The sequence below is a fragment of the Ailuropoda melanoleuca genome, chromosome 12 (assembly GCF_002007445.2).
Source record: "Ailuropoda melanoleuca isolate Jingjing chromosome 12, ASM200744v2, whole genome shotgun sequence".
Lineage (NCBI taxonomy): Eukaryota > Metazoa > Chordata > Mammalia > Carnivora > Ursidae > Ailuropoda > Ailuropoda melanoleuca.
In genome coordinates this window covers 67,383,880-67,398,077 of record NC_048229.1, presented here as the reverse complement: position 1 = coordinate 67,398,077, position 14,198 = coordinate 67,383,880, and the positions used below count along the sequence as shown (strand labels likewise).

Here is a 14,198-nt window from a genome sequence, read left to right as displayed (position 1 = left end):
TATTTTTGAAAAAACAAAACAATCCCCCCCAGCAAACAAAGAGAATGACTGAGATAAATATGAGGGTAACCCCTTGGTTATTTAGCATAGATAATAAAAAAAAAAGTTTCCTCAGATGCTCAGCACTTTTTTTTTGTTCAATTAGATATACCAACTTATTTTATTCATAGATCCAGTTTCCACAGCATCAAGCTTCTCTCCCACTTACCAAATCTTTCCACATAAAAACCTCTTTGAATAAAGTTAAAAAAAAACCTTAGAAAAGCACAAAAAGAATAATTCAGAGATCGAAGACTTTAAAATGACTGACAAGGATAGCTTTTGAATCATATAAAAAACCCAACAATGTCCTCCGTTTTCAAGCTTAGCCCTTGAAAATGCTTGTTATCAGTCATGGGAACTAGAGCTGATAGGCTGGCTGAGCATTCTAACACAAGTTCTGGACAATTAGTTTGAATGGATCGGTGGTGGCATCTTCCCACATAAAGGCTCATATATTTAGTCTCCAGCAGAGCAGATGCTTGGGCTGGCAGCCTGCTTGCCCTTTGTACCTGGTGTTGAAGGAGTTTTAGACGATCTAGCAATTCATTCAGCTTCATTTCCTGCTCAGTCGTTGTCTTCTGAAACTGCCTCTTTTCTTTTTCTGAACTTTCAAGCTTCCTCCGGACCTCAGAGAGTTCTAATGTCAGCTCCTCTATCCGTTTCCTAAAGCAAAACGGCCAACAACAGGAAGACAGGCTCCAGTGTCTGTGCTGGCAGACTGTGAGCCGGCTGCATGGGGCTTGCTATCTCATTCCCGTGTCCAGACCCGCTCCCCAGAGACAGAGCCTCTCTCTGGAGGTACCTGTTGGGTGCGAGTTCCTCTCCAGCCATCAAGGAATCCTTCTGCAGCTTCTGAAGTTCTCTCTGCAGCTCCTGGATGGTCTCTGTCTTCTGCTTCTCCAGGAAAAGGTAGCTTTGCAGTTTCCTCTGGGCATCCTCCAGGTTACTCTTTGCCAGAAGGGTCTCTTCTTTGTACTGGGTGGCTTGCTGAGCTATAAAACACACCAGACAAGCCAGGCACATGCGCATGGGAGAAGGGGGTGTGTGTGAAGATCAGACTGTCAAATAAGACCAGTTAAAAAGTCTGTTCCTTCATTTTGTGACCTACTTCAATTTCCAACCCATCCTCATTTTTCTCCATCTCATTATCACTCCTCAGGAGCTCTGTTAAGTTATCTGTCTTCAGCTACCCCCCAGCTGTGGACTGCTTCTGGACTAAAGTTAAACAAATCAATATAAATTGCTCAGTATCTCTTATGTGTCTCATCCTGTCATTAGGGACAAATCCTGACCTTAACGGAGTTTAGAGTCTCGTGAGGAAGACATAACTGGCCCACACGACATAGAGAACACAGTCAGGTGAAGTGTGCACTCACTGTAAACTTCTGTGAAGCAAGGTCAATGTGGATGAGAACACTCGGGGATGGACTTAGGGAGAAACAGAGATGGCTGGGCCTGAGAATAAGGTGGAGGAAGGGAATTCCAGATGGGGGGAATGTTAGAGCAAATGCATGGAAACGGGATGGGGGAAGCAAGTAGGAAGAGAATGGGAAGAGATTGGCTTGACTGGGAAGGAAAATGCGAAGGAGTGCTGGGAGACCGCTGAGTGAATGTGTGGACAGGAGAGGGCTTTGGAGGATTTCGAAAGCCAGAGAGAAATGTTTAGAGTTAATTTAGTGGGTTCTTGAGCACAGACCAGGCATAAAGAATTTTTTAGGAAAATTGGAATGTATTAAATGGAGAAAGACTTCCTACAATATCTTTTTAGCCCATGCCCTTGCCCCTACTGGGTATAAAGGGAGAAACATCAAGTAAGCTGCTTACTGGAGTTTCTCTACACCAAATATGTTACTACATCCTAAAGTTTCTACTATAGTTTCTGTTTAAACATCACCCTTGTCTCCATTTCTCAGCCTGGGATACTGGAAGAAAAATGGTGTCATTACAGAAATAATGATATACCTTGGAAGAAGGAGGGATTTCTTTTTTAAGCGGGGAAGAGAAAGTTCAGTTTGAGGAATGCTGAGTTAGATGGGAAAGTGGGTTGCCCAGGCGGAGCTACTCTCTAAAGACAAGAGTGACCACAGGTGCCAAGTCAGGGCTGGGGCTCTAGGTTTTGGAGTTGTCCCAAGAATGAGAGTAGAGGCAGGAGGGCAGAGTTTAAGGGATGGGTGACTACTGTCAGAGAAGGAGGAAAAAGAGGAACCAATGGTGAGATTTGTGAAAGAAGAAGGGACCCGCTACATCTTCAAAGCTGGGAAACAATTGTTGAGTGTGGAAAATCAACAGCACACACAGACGCACAGTTAAAGGAGGGTGGGGATGGAGGCCATACCAAGGACCTTTCCCCCCCTTAATTGATATGTCACTCACACAACAAAACATTTAACCCTTTAAAACATACAGGTCAGTGGTTTCTGGAATGCTCACAAAGGTGTGCAACCATAACCAGTACCTAATTTCTGATTGTTTTCATCCCCCCAGTGGAAAGTCCACACCTAGGGCAAGAAGTTATTGGTGACCTCTAAGAAAGCAGCTTCAGGGGCGCCTGGGTGGCACAGCGGTTGAGTGTCTGCCTTCGGCTCAGGGCGTGATCCCTGCATTATGGGATCGAGCCCCACATCAGGCTTTTCTGCTATGAGCCTGCTTCTTCCTCTCCCACTCCCCCTGCTTGTGTTCCCTCTCTCGCTGGCTGTCTCTATCTCTGTCAAATAAATAAATAAAATCTTTAAAAAAAAAAAAAGAAAGAAAACAGTTTCAGCAGAGGAGAAAGGACATGATCTGCTGCACAGGCTGTGAGGGAAAGAATGTGTTGGGAGGCAATAAAGGGGGGGAGAGAAGAAATCTAAAGCGGGGGAAGAGTAAATTGTGTGACGAACGTCCTGGAGAAGATGGGGAGGAATGCCGTGCACAGAAGCAAAGAAAGCCCTGTCCTCCCTGTGATGGGGAAAGGTGAACTTCAACGGATGCTGCTGAGAAAACAGTGCACATGTGCTTTCAGCAGTTCACCTTCCCAGTTAGGGGTGAGTGAAGGAGCTCGCAAGGGCATTGTGATTCCTGTGAGATGTCCCATGAGATCACAAGAAGGTCTGGAGTGAAGAGTGGAGAAAGGAGTAGGAAGTGGCCATTCAGAGAAAGAGGGGGGACTGCTCTAGCCCCAAGGGTTTGAAATGTGGTTGGGACACCATCTGCTGGGGGCCTCACCAGCCAGCTTCTGTTGCTGTTGGGCATCGTCAAGACTGTCCTTCAGCTTTTGGATCTCAGCTCGCAGGGCCCCACACTCTGCCCTGGACTTATCCTGCTTCGCTTCCTGGATGGTGATTTCAAGTTCCGCTGTCGTTCTTTGCTGCTTCTCCAACTCCACGTCCTTTTTCACGAGGCTGTTCTGAATCTGCGCCAGTTCCTTCTCAAGCTCATGCAGCATTTCGTCTTTCTCTTGGAGGAGCTGAGGAAGACAAAGCGTGAATGCTGACAGAGGCCTGAGCAGTGACTCAGGGAAGCCAGGTACAGATTATCTTGAGCCCTCTCCAGCCACCATCTTCTCTTGCCTGGATATCACATAGTCTCCTACCTCTGCTCCCTGCTGCAAGTCAGGCTGTTCCCAATGCAGCAGCCAGAGTGGGGCCTCTGAAAGCGTAAGTCAGATCTTGCTCTGCTTCTCCTCAAAACCCTCCACTGGCTCCATTTCTTTGGAAAAAGGCCACTGTCCTTACAGCAACCTCCTGGGGTGCTCATGATCTGGCCTGACCTCAGCTCTTGCCACCCCTACCTCTCTTGCCTTCAGCTTGTCTCCTAGAATATTCTAAGCAGACTCCCACCTGAAGGCTTTCGCACTTGCTACTCCCTCTGCTTGGAGTATTTTTCCTCAAGAACTCTGCCTGGGTGGCTCCCTCACTTCATTCAAATCTCTGTCCAAATGTCACCCTATCACAGAGGACTTCCCTGACCATCCTGTGTGAAACAGCTACCAACCTTTTGTAGGAATTTATCAGTACCTGGCATTACATTATATATTAGTTTTATGATTTGTTTATTGTCTGTCTTCTGCACTAGAATGTAAGGTCCAGGGGAGTAGGGATGTTGCATGTGTTATTATATTCTTAATGCCTAGAATGGTGCTTGGCATATCACAGGAGCTCAAAAATACTGGTTGAATGAATATATGAATGACTCAAAGCTGTTTACCCAGACTCCTGGCTGTGTGTGGTCATCTCTCCAGATGTCCATTTTGACTAATGGATCCCCTCTGAACCTCCAAATACAGAGCCTGAATGATCCAGTCAATCAGTTGGGTGATTTCTGCTAGATCTGATAAAAGTGTAGTGTTGAACTGTGCTGACTACACAAACTTGCATTGGTTTTACAAACTTTCTGTCCTTACTTCCATTCCTAGGCTTTTCCAGACCTTGATTTATATTGGCAACTACAGATCTTCTAGGGCATAGTTCCATTAATATTTTCAAACTGCCTGATATGCATATTCATAAGATTTGTAATTTTATACATCGAAATTCACTTGAAGTTCTAAATAAGGCTACACAATATTTAAAGCATTTCTTTCCACTATCAAGCATAAACAAAAGCATAAAAGAACAATGCAAGTGTGTCCCAAACTCTCTACCTTGTAGGGCTGGGGAAGAACCTCTTATAGAGTTAATATCCCTATTAAGGTCCCTGGATAATGGTATTTTATTTATTATGTGCTATGAAGTCCCAAAGAAGTGCTCAGAACTGCCTCTGGACCTAAAGAACTTGCTGTCTCATTGCTCATGTGTTGATGTTCCCCAAGCAATCACCGTGGGTGCACTCTGCAGGACTGGCACTGGCCAAGGTCTGGCCTCACACCTATCCTGTAGGTGGTTCTAACCAGGGAGCTCCTCTTGCCTTACCTTGTCTTTCTTTAAACCCAGCTTCTGGGTCTCCGTGAACTGCATCTGTAGCTCCTGCAGCCGCCGTTGCAGGATGACAACCTCCTTATCCTTCCTCTCCATATGGGCGGATGTCTCCTCCCGCAGCCCGTGCAAGTCCAGTTCCAGCTTCATCATGTCTAGGGCAGGAAGGGAGAGAGTGCTCCTTGCTCAGAGGAGGGCTCTGGATCCCTTCTGCCTCTCCCCACTGTGTCCCATCCCCCCCTCCCTCCCGGTTTACCCTTCATGATATTTTTCTTCTGCTCTGACACGGCCTCTAGCTCCATGCGCAAGTCCTTCACCAGGTTCTGGTACTCCTCCACGTGCAGACACTGGCTGTCTTTCTGCTCCTGCAAGTGCTTCAGTATCTGGGCAGATAGGACAGGAGCAGGGCAGGATGAGAACATGAGGGAAGAATGCTTTCTAAAATGCCCAATGTCCAGAATTGGCAAGTCCAGAGACACAGAGAGTGGAGTAGTAGGTGCCAGGGCTGCGGGAGGGTGGAGGGGGAATGACTGCTCACGCATACAGGGTTTCTTTTTGGAGTAGTGAAAATACTCTGGAATTAGTGGGGATGGTCATCCAACCTTGTGACTATTTTAAAACCACTGAATTGTACACTTTACATAGTGAATTTTAGGGTGTGCGATTATATCTTAATTAAACAAATAAAAATAATAAAAAAAGGATATGGCAGACTATCACCCTCATGCAGAATGTGCACAAAAGCCACTACTCCTTCTGCCCTACAACAATTGACAGTCACTGATGGAACACCTACTATGTGCCAGGCACTGTCCTAGGTGCAGGAGACAGTGGAATAAGAACATAGAAACATATGCTTGACCCCATGGAACTGACTTTATAGTGGGGTGAGACAGACAAAGAGCATAAGTAGTCACTTGCAGAAAATTTAATAGTTGATAGGTGCTATAGAAGAAATGGAACAGCAAAAGGACAATAGAAGTGTATGGGGGGAGAGGGTTGCCATTATAAATAGAATGGAGAGTTTGGCCCCACTGAGAAGGTGCCTCTGAGCAGGGACTTGCTGGAGGTGAGGGAGTGAGCCATGCTGTAGTATCTGTAGGTATCTGCAGACAGGGGAGCTAGCCAGTGACCAGACTCTGGGGAGAGAACATGGGGGAGGCCATGTGGTTAGAGGAGTGAGTGATGGAGAGAGTAGGGGACATGAGTTGAGAGGTTAGTGGGTGATCATATCATGGGGGGCTGGTAGTCCTTGGGCAAGGACTTTGGCTTCTACTCTGAAGGAGAAGGGAATGGGCTATAACTAAGAGAAGATAGAACACATGGCTGAGGAGGAGTCATCTGGGCATCAAGGGATAGTTATGTGATTTCAGAGTTGTCAGTAAGGGAGGACTGCAGCATGAAGATGGGGGGACAGCTGGAGAAATATAGGACAGTCGCCATATGACCTAGGTGTGGGCACTGCAGGGGCTCAAAGTCTTACTCTATGCCAGGCCAGCTGAGATCTGGCCTTAATTGTGACCTGGGTAGTTCTATTCCTAATAGAATATCCAGGTACCATGAAAGCATTGGACAGGACACATAAAATGGCAGGGAAAAGCATATTCTGTTTCTTGGGGAAGTCTGCATCATTTAAAAAAAATGGAGTAGTAAAGAAGCGTTAGTGTTTAGTCACTATAGAGTTTCAGTTTTGCAAGATGAGAAAGTTCTAGAGAACTGTTGCACGACAGTGTAAATATGACTTAACATGACTGAAATATACACTTAAATGTCATTAAGATGGCAAATTTAATGTTATGTGTTTTTAGCCACTATACAAAAAAATAAAAGAGTATGGGAGAAATAAAGACATTTTTCAAACAAAAAAATAGAAGTGTTTGAGATCTTGCTGTAGGTCAGGACGTGAATAACATGGAACTGACCTTTAAAATAAATATTGACAGATGTCCAAGGAGGAACTCCAAAATTCAATACTGATTCCTCATTCACTCAAACTTTCTCACATCTGAAAGTCCTGGAAAGAGGAGTCTCTGTCCCTCCACTAAAGGACCCTTGGAACGCTTGTATGTGTTGTTTACTCTCTCTGCCACACTCCCCTTTGTTGCTATTTCAGGATTAGCAAGCCTGCCCATAGTATGGCCTCAGGTGGCTGGCTTTGTCTTGGACTTCAGGTTCAGGTATGACGAACTTAAGATAAGATCTCAACTAGGAAATGCAAACTGGTGCAGCCACTGTGGAAAACAGTGTGGAGGGTCCTCAAAACCTAAACATGGAACTACCTTATGGTCCTGCAGTCGCACTACGAGTATTTACCCAAAGAATACCAGAACATGAATTCAAAGGGAAACATGCACCCCAATGCTTATTGCAGCATTATTTACAATAGCCAAAATATGAAAGCAGCCCACGTGTCCATCAATTGATGAATGGATAAAGAAGATGTGATGTGATATATATATATATATATATATATATATATATATATAATGGAATATTATTCAGCCACAAAAAAGAATGAAATCTTGTCATTTGCAGCGATGTGGATAGAGCTAAAGAGCATTGTGCTAAGTGAAATAAGTCAGTCAGAGAAAGATAAATATCATATGATTTCACTCATATATGGAATTTAAGAAACAAAACAAATGAGCAAAGGGGAAAAGAAAGAGAGACAAATCAAGAAAGAGCTCTATATAATCTTAATTATATAGAACAAATTGAAGGTCCAGTTCCAGCGTCATCATGTCTAGGGCAGGAGTTTTGGAAGGACTGAATTTGAATAAATAGTCTTCCCTAAATTTGGTGCTTTCCAACTCCACTTGAAAACTAGAAAGCTGGATGGTCCACTTAAACCTAGCAAGCCAACTAGATTCTCTGTCTTGTTTGGGCATACAGCTGAAAGGGGGTTAAGAAGCTTGTGCAATTTCAAAATTTAGCTCTAAAATTGAATACTGCCAGACACATTCATTGGGACTTGGCATACATTACAGTATCCTTGTAGCAGGGCCAATTAAGTTCACACAAATATAAAAATACGATATAAAAATAAAAAATAAGCAAGAAAACCCAGAATCAAACCCAACTCAACCTGACCCCCCAGGCACAAATAAGCAAAAATTCTCCCACCTTTTTAATGTCTTCACAATCTTCTGAGGAACTAGGAGGATGTCTGTGGGTGGCTGTATAGGAAGCAAAGTCCGCTTGTAATTTTATCAAAGCCTCTTCACGCTCCAGGACCTGCAAATGAGTATAGGTCAGTTATGCTGAATGATCAATGAAATGTGATTATCGGGGCGCCTGGGTGGCACAGCGGTTAAGCTCTGCCTTCGGCTCAGGGCGTGATCCCGGCGTTATGGGATCGAGCCCCACATCAGGCTCCTCCACTAGGAGCCTGCTTCTTCCTCTCCCACTCCCCCTGCTTGTGTTCCCTCTCTCACTGGCTGTCTCTATCTCTGTCGAATAAATAAATAAAATCTTTAAAAAAAAAAAAATGAAATGTGATTATTACCAGTACCATTTTGGCAGGGTGTTTCTTTTCTCAACCTGAGTTTGTTGTAATATTATGTAATTCACCACACACTTCCTGTGGGCTTGGAACTGAGAAAGAATTCGGTTCTCAATCTTACATCAAGGTTTGGTAAGGTATAGACAGTGGTTTGTCTGGAGTCTGCCAGTGGCCACATTTTGGACTCCCTCCTGAACCTCTGTGTGGTCCAGTTTATGAGGCAGAAGTTTCTTTAAAAGCTGTGATGGAAAGACATCTAATCTATGAGAGATGGGATTCAAAGTTCAGGAATTAAAGAAGGAAGTTTTTTATGGAGTGTGTAGATGTGTATGTACTTTTTAAAAAATTTAAAAATCATGAAATTTTTGTTCTTGGTTGAAAATAATTCAAACAAAAACCCCAAGCATCAAAAATAAGTGAAATCTTTCCACTTACTCTCTACTCTCTCATTTCCACTAGGGGGCAGTGGGCACTATAGGCAATATACAGTATGTACTTCTATATTATAATCAAAGACTTTAAAAAACAAAAGTGGAATTGAACTATACACAGGATTTTGCAACTTTTCTCAGCAATATATCACAAACATCCTTCCATTTAGTCCTTATAGTCTGCTTAATCCCTTTTCTTGGCTGCATATTATTCCACGATATGGTTATTTCTTGAACCATCTTTTAAAAAAGTCTCTTCAACCATTTCCCTATTGATGAGCACTTAGGTTGTTGTGAGAAATTTTAAGTCTCTTTAGAATCCCACACTTAGTGTGGATTGGGGGATGCAACCATGGAGAGTATGAACAAAAGTTGGGGGGGCAAGTATATATAAAACATTTGAGGAATCTGCCTGACAGAAGTTACTTCAGGTGATTCTTTTTCCCTCCTTTCTTTCCTCATGGCTTTATTTTTGGTCTCTCAGAGAATTATTCTAGAAGTCACTTACCAAAGCGTTACTGCAGGCTAGTTTATTTCGAAGTTCCTGGATTAGATCATCCTGTTCAGAGACCTTTTGCCAGACTTCAGACAGTCGTTTCAGGGTCTCCTGATGCTCTTGAATCATACAGGAAGAAGTGTATATACGCACTTTTGAATGATCACCCTTGTTCTCAGGTTCCTGGGATATTTGGAAATAATGAGTTGGTTTTGTTCATACTATTTGAGTTAACTTCAAAATGCCATGTGCATGGAAGATCTATTATATCTGTATTCTGAAAGTTCATGTTCATATATGTGAATCATATCTTTCTTAATAAAAGAAAAAATTAACAAGTGCATGGTAAAAAGTTCAAACAGTTGATAAGAGAACACACTGAAAAGTTAGTCTTCCTCCATTTTGACCCTCCATGACTCAAGTCCCCTCCTCTGTGACAGTCTATATTACCAGTTTTAGGGGGTATCCTTCTAGGGATATTTTATGCATCTTTGTATATGCATATATGCATGCATATATAAGCCCCTATTTTTTTCCTTAACACAAATGAAAGTCTTCTAAAATGCTATTCTAACATCATGTTTTCACTTGACAATTTATTTAGGATATTTTCCATATTGTTACTTGTATATTTACCTGACTTTTTAAAAAAAATTAATTTCAAATTGCACAAGTATATATATGTATATATTCTTTCTAAAACATTATACCATTCTAGGAAGTCCAAATTTCTCTTTGACTATACTACCTCTAACCCCATACTTGCTGTGTTCTCCAGAGATGACAATTTGTGCATATACTTCTAGAACTTTATCTATACACTTACATACATAAAAAGGGATCTGTAGAATACAGATAATATTATGTTGTCTTTTTAAAATATAAAAAATAGATTTTTTTCCCTCAAAAAGATGTCTTAGAAATTTATCTAGGTTAGTACATGTACTTCTGGCTCTTTTAAATTGCTTTTAAGTGTGTTTATCCAATCTCCTATTGATGGGAATACAGGTTGTTTCCAAGTTTTTTTCTAAAATGAAGCTGAAATGAATATTTTTGCACATAAGTCTTTGAGTACCTATTCTGGTGTATGTATGGATTAAATTTACGAAGTAGGATTGCTAACACATATTTAAAATTTTGATAGATATTACACAATTATCCTTCAAGAAATTGTACCAATTGATACTGCCCTCACCATGAATATGTCCATTTTCCTATAACCATTTTTCTCTAGGTCATCAAAATCATGCATGAAGGTTACTACATGCACATGGGTCTGCACTAACAATGAAGTGAGCTGATTTAGATAGCCAGAAAAGAGCAAAGAGCTCCAGTTTGGAGAGTAGATCTTTCCCCATTAAACTTGTTTCCCTAACTAGGCTTTTTCAGGCACAGTTAGAAATAGTTTATGTTCACTGAGCATGAAAGCTATATGAGCAAGCTGCAGGAGGGTCAGTGAGAAATCTAAAACTGACCATAAATAATATTCTTATAAATAAATTAGTGTGTAAGTGGGCAAAAGAATGGAAAACAATAGAAAAGTTAAGAAATAGGAAGATGATACCTACAGGTCCAATGTCTTAATATTACAGGATGAAAAATAGAAATTAATTTAAAAGTAATAGAAGAAAAACTCCCTGGATTAAAGAAATTGTAGATCTTCAGATTAAAAGAGTCAGTTAAATGTTGAGAGGCTTAATGAAAAATAAACTGAGAAACCTTGAGTCTAAAACCCTCTAGAATTCAAAGAGATAAAACTGGTGACTTCCAAAAAATGAGAAACAGACCAAAATCTAACAATTCCTCTTTAATACTGGATGGTACAAGACAATGCGGCAATAATTTCAAAGACTTAAAGGAAGGTGTTTCTGAAAGTTTGTCTACCCAGCCACACTAGCAATTAGGAATGAAGACAGAATAATCTTGTTCAGACATGTGAACATTGAGAAATCTTACAACTCACAATTGTTTCTGAAAGAATTAAGAAGGAGAAGTCCAAGGATTTAGAAGAGGTGGAATATACTGCTTAAGTAATGATTAAAAGTTGGTTTTATTTGTAATCTTAAAGAAATGCATATTTTATGTTGTATAAACAGTTCCAGAGATTAAAAGAGAGATGAAAACTTTCCAACTCATTTATATTAGGGTAGCATAATCCAGACATCAATATGAGATGAGAGCACAAGAATTTGAGTGATCAAACTAATCTCATTTCTGAAAATAAGTACAAAAAACAAAACTTTAAGAAATTTAGTATAGCAGTTTATTGTAATATAATGATATATAATTATTATTAAAATAAAGCAAAATAATAAATAAAGTAAAATAATAATATATCATGATCAAGCAAGGTTTATTTCAGGAGCATAGAGATTTCCTATAAATGAATATCTATTAATATAATTCACTTCATTAAAGAAAAAAATCTATGATAACCTTGATAGCTGCTAACAAAAACATCTGATAAAGCTCAACATTCATTCCTGACAAAAATTCTCAATGACCTATATATAGACGGTCACACCTTCAACTTGAAAGAGAATATTAATAAGCGGCCAAAAATAAACATAATACTTAATAGAGAAATACTAGAAACATTTCCTTTAAAATGAGAAGCAAGCCAAAGATGTTATAATTCTACATTGTTCTGGGGGTCCTGGTCAATGCAGTAAGATGGAAAATAAGTTGTATGAATATTGAAAAGGAAAGCAATTATGAAATACCAAGCAGTCCATTGAAAATCTGGTCAGAGAGTTTAATAAGGTGATGCAACAAGAATTTTCCTATACATCAGTAATAGTTAATAAAATGAAATATATAAGAGATCTCATTCACAAAATCAGTAACAACTGTAATATAGCTAGGGATAAACTTAGCAAGAAATATGTGAAATCTATAAAGAAAAGTATAAAGTCTTATTGAAGGGTGCATAAAAAAACTTAAATAAAAGTAGAAGCATGTCATGTCCCATAAAACATACTAATTTTCCCCAAATTAATGTATAATTTGAAAGTAAGTCAGCATAAATCTAAATTTCACCGAGAAGATGTACAAAAATGGCCAAGAAATATTTGGAAGTCAAGAACAGGGGAGGAGAACCTGCTCTGAAGGAGCTATCAAAACATATTATCAATTAAAGTTGCTAAAAAACTGTAATCTTGGTGCAAAAACTGGCAAATAGATCAAAAGAACAGAGTTCAGAAAGAACCATGTGTACACAAGGATCAGTATATATACCGAGTTGGTGATTCAAATCGGTGGGGAAAGGGTTCAACAAATAGGGTTGGGACAGTTGGAGACCCCTTTTGGTAAACATAAAATTATGTGTATCTATAGCTATGTATCTATGTATATATGTAGATATCTATCTATCTATCTATCCATCCATCCATCCATATCAATTCCAGATGGACTAAAGATAAAAATATGGAAATACAAAAATATAAAAGTGATAAAAAAAATGAGGTAAACCTTCGTAATTCTGGGGGTAGAGAAGGCCTTCCTAAGCAAGAAATAAAACCTAGAGGCGCCTGGGAGCCTCAGCTGGTTGGGTGTTTGACTCTTGATTTTGGCTTGGGTCATGATCCTGGGGTCGTGAGATCTGGCCTTCGGGCTCTGTGCTCAGTGGGGAGCCTGCTTGGAATTCTCTCCCTCTCCTTCTGCCCCTCTCCCACTCTCTCACTCTCTCAAATAAATAAATAAATCTTTTAAAAAAGAAAGAAAACCTAGACTCTATAGAGGAGGACTGAGCAATTCAATTCCATAAAAGTTAAAAAATTTCTGTATGGTGACAAATATCATTAATAAAGTAAAATGAAAAGTTACAAACTGGAAGAAGATATTTGTAACATATGTAGTAAAACATTATTACCTGTAATGTATTAATAAGCTTTTATAAGTCAATACAAAAAAGACTAAATACGCAATAAAAAAATAGGTTAAGGATTTAAACACGTAATTCATCAAACAAAAATCCACATGACCAATGCACTCATGAACAGTGCTCAGTACTTTGTCAGGGTGGTGGGCGCTGTGTTGTGCCTCCAGGCCCCCTTCAGCAATGAAGGACTTACTCCCCCAGCTGCTGAGAGTGCTGCCCCGAGACAGCCTTCAGCTGTCAGCCCTTTCTGGGCTGGAGAAAACTGCTCTGCTCCAAGTCATGCCTCTCCCTAGGGGCAGTTCACCTCCATAACTGATCAACATGGAAGTAAAAGGCCAGCTCCCTTCCCCCTAATTTGGGACACTTTTGTATGTCCATCCAGCCCCAGAGCTCCCCCAGGGTTGGCTGAGGCCTTTGTTGGGACTGCATCACAGCTCAAATTCTCCCTCTGCTCAACCCCTCCCTCTGCTCAACCCTGCTTCCGTCTCCTTCCTTTCACAGGTGTTGATACCAAAGGCTCACTCTAACAAACGTACTGCATGCCAATCTGTCTCAGAGTCTGCTTCCTGGGGGAACCCAACCCACAACTGTTAGAATTAAAAGAAATGAAAACTGTAATGAGAAAACATTCCCCCCACCATGCATCAGTTGAGCACAAATTTAAAAGACTGAAAACATACCATGAGAGTGGGAAATAAGTTCCCTTAATTATTGTTGGTTAAAGTGTAAACTGGTAGAAACATTCTAGGATTCAATTTGGAAGTATCTTTAAACATTAAAAATAAGCATATCCTTTGACCCAGCAATCCCACTTTAGGAAATTAGCCCATAGGAATAAGGATGCTCATTACAGCTTGTTTGTAATAGACAAAATAGGTCAGTAGATGGTATAGTCATACCACAGAATACAAGGTTGACAACTAACGTCAAGATATACATTTAAAAAGCAAGGTGT

The 14,198-nt window shown here is 40.6% G+C and overlaps 1 protein-coding gene across 2 annotated transcripts in view; it reads right to left on the bottom strand.

Annotated features, from left to right (window-relative positions):
* PMFBP1 (polyamine modulated factor 1 binding protein 1) overlaps positions 1-14,198 on the bottom strand; it is a 52,431-nt gene that overhangs the window by 19,964 nt on the left and 18,269 nt on the right. For both annotated transcript variants that reach the window (XM_019804180.2, XM_019804181.2), the window contains exons 6-12: positions 9,376-9,546; positions 8,058-8,168; positions 5,191-5,317; positions 4,932-5,089; positions 3,247-3,487; positions 845-1,034; positions 552-705 (exon numbers count right to left, since the gene is read on the bottom strand). In XM_019804180.2, the coding sequence (XP_019659739.1) occupies positions 552-705; positions 845-1,034; positions 3,247-3,487; positions 4,932-5,089; positions 5,191-5,317; positions 8,058-8,168; positions 9,376-9,546 (1,152 nt within the window). The remainder of the gene's footprint in view (positions 1-551; positions 706-844; positions 1,035-3,246; positions 3,488-4,931; positions 5,090-5,190; positions 5,318-8,057; positions 8,169-9,375; positions 9,547-14,198) is intronic.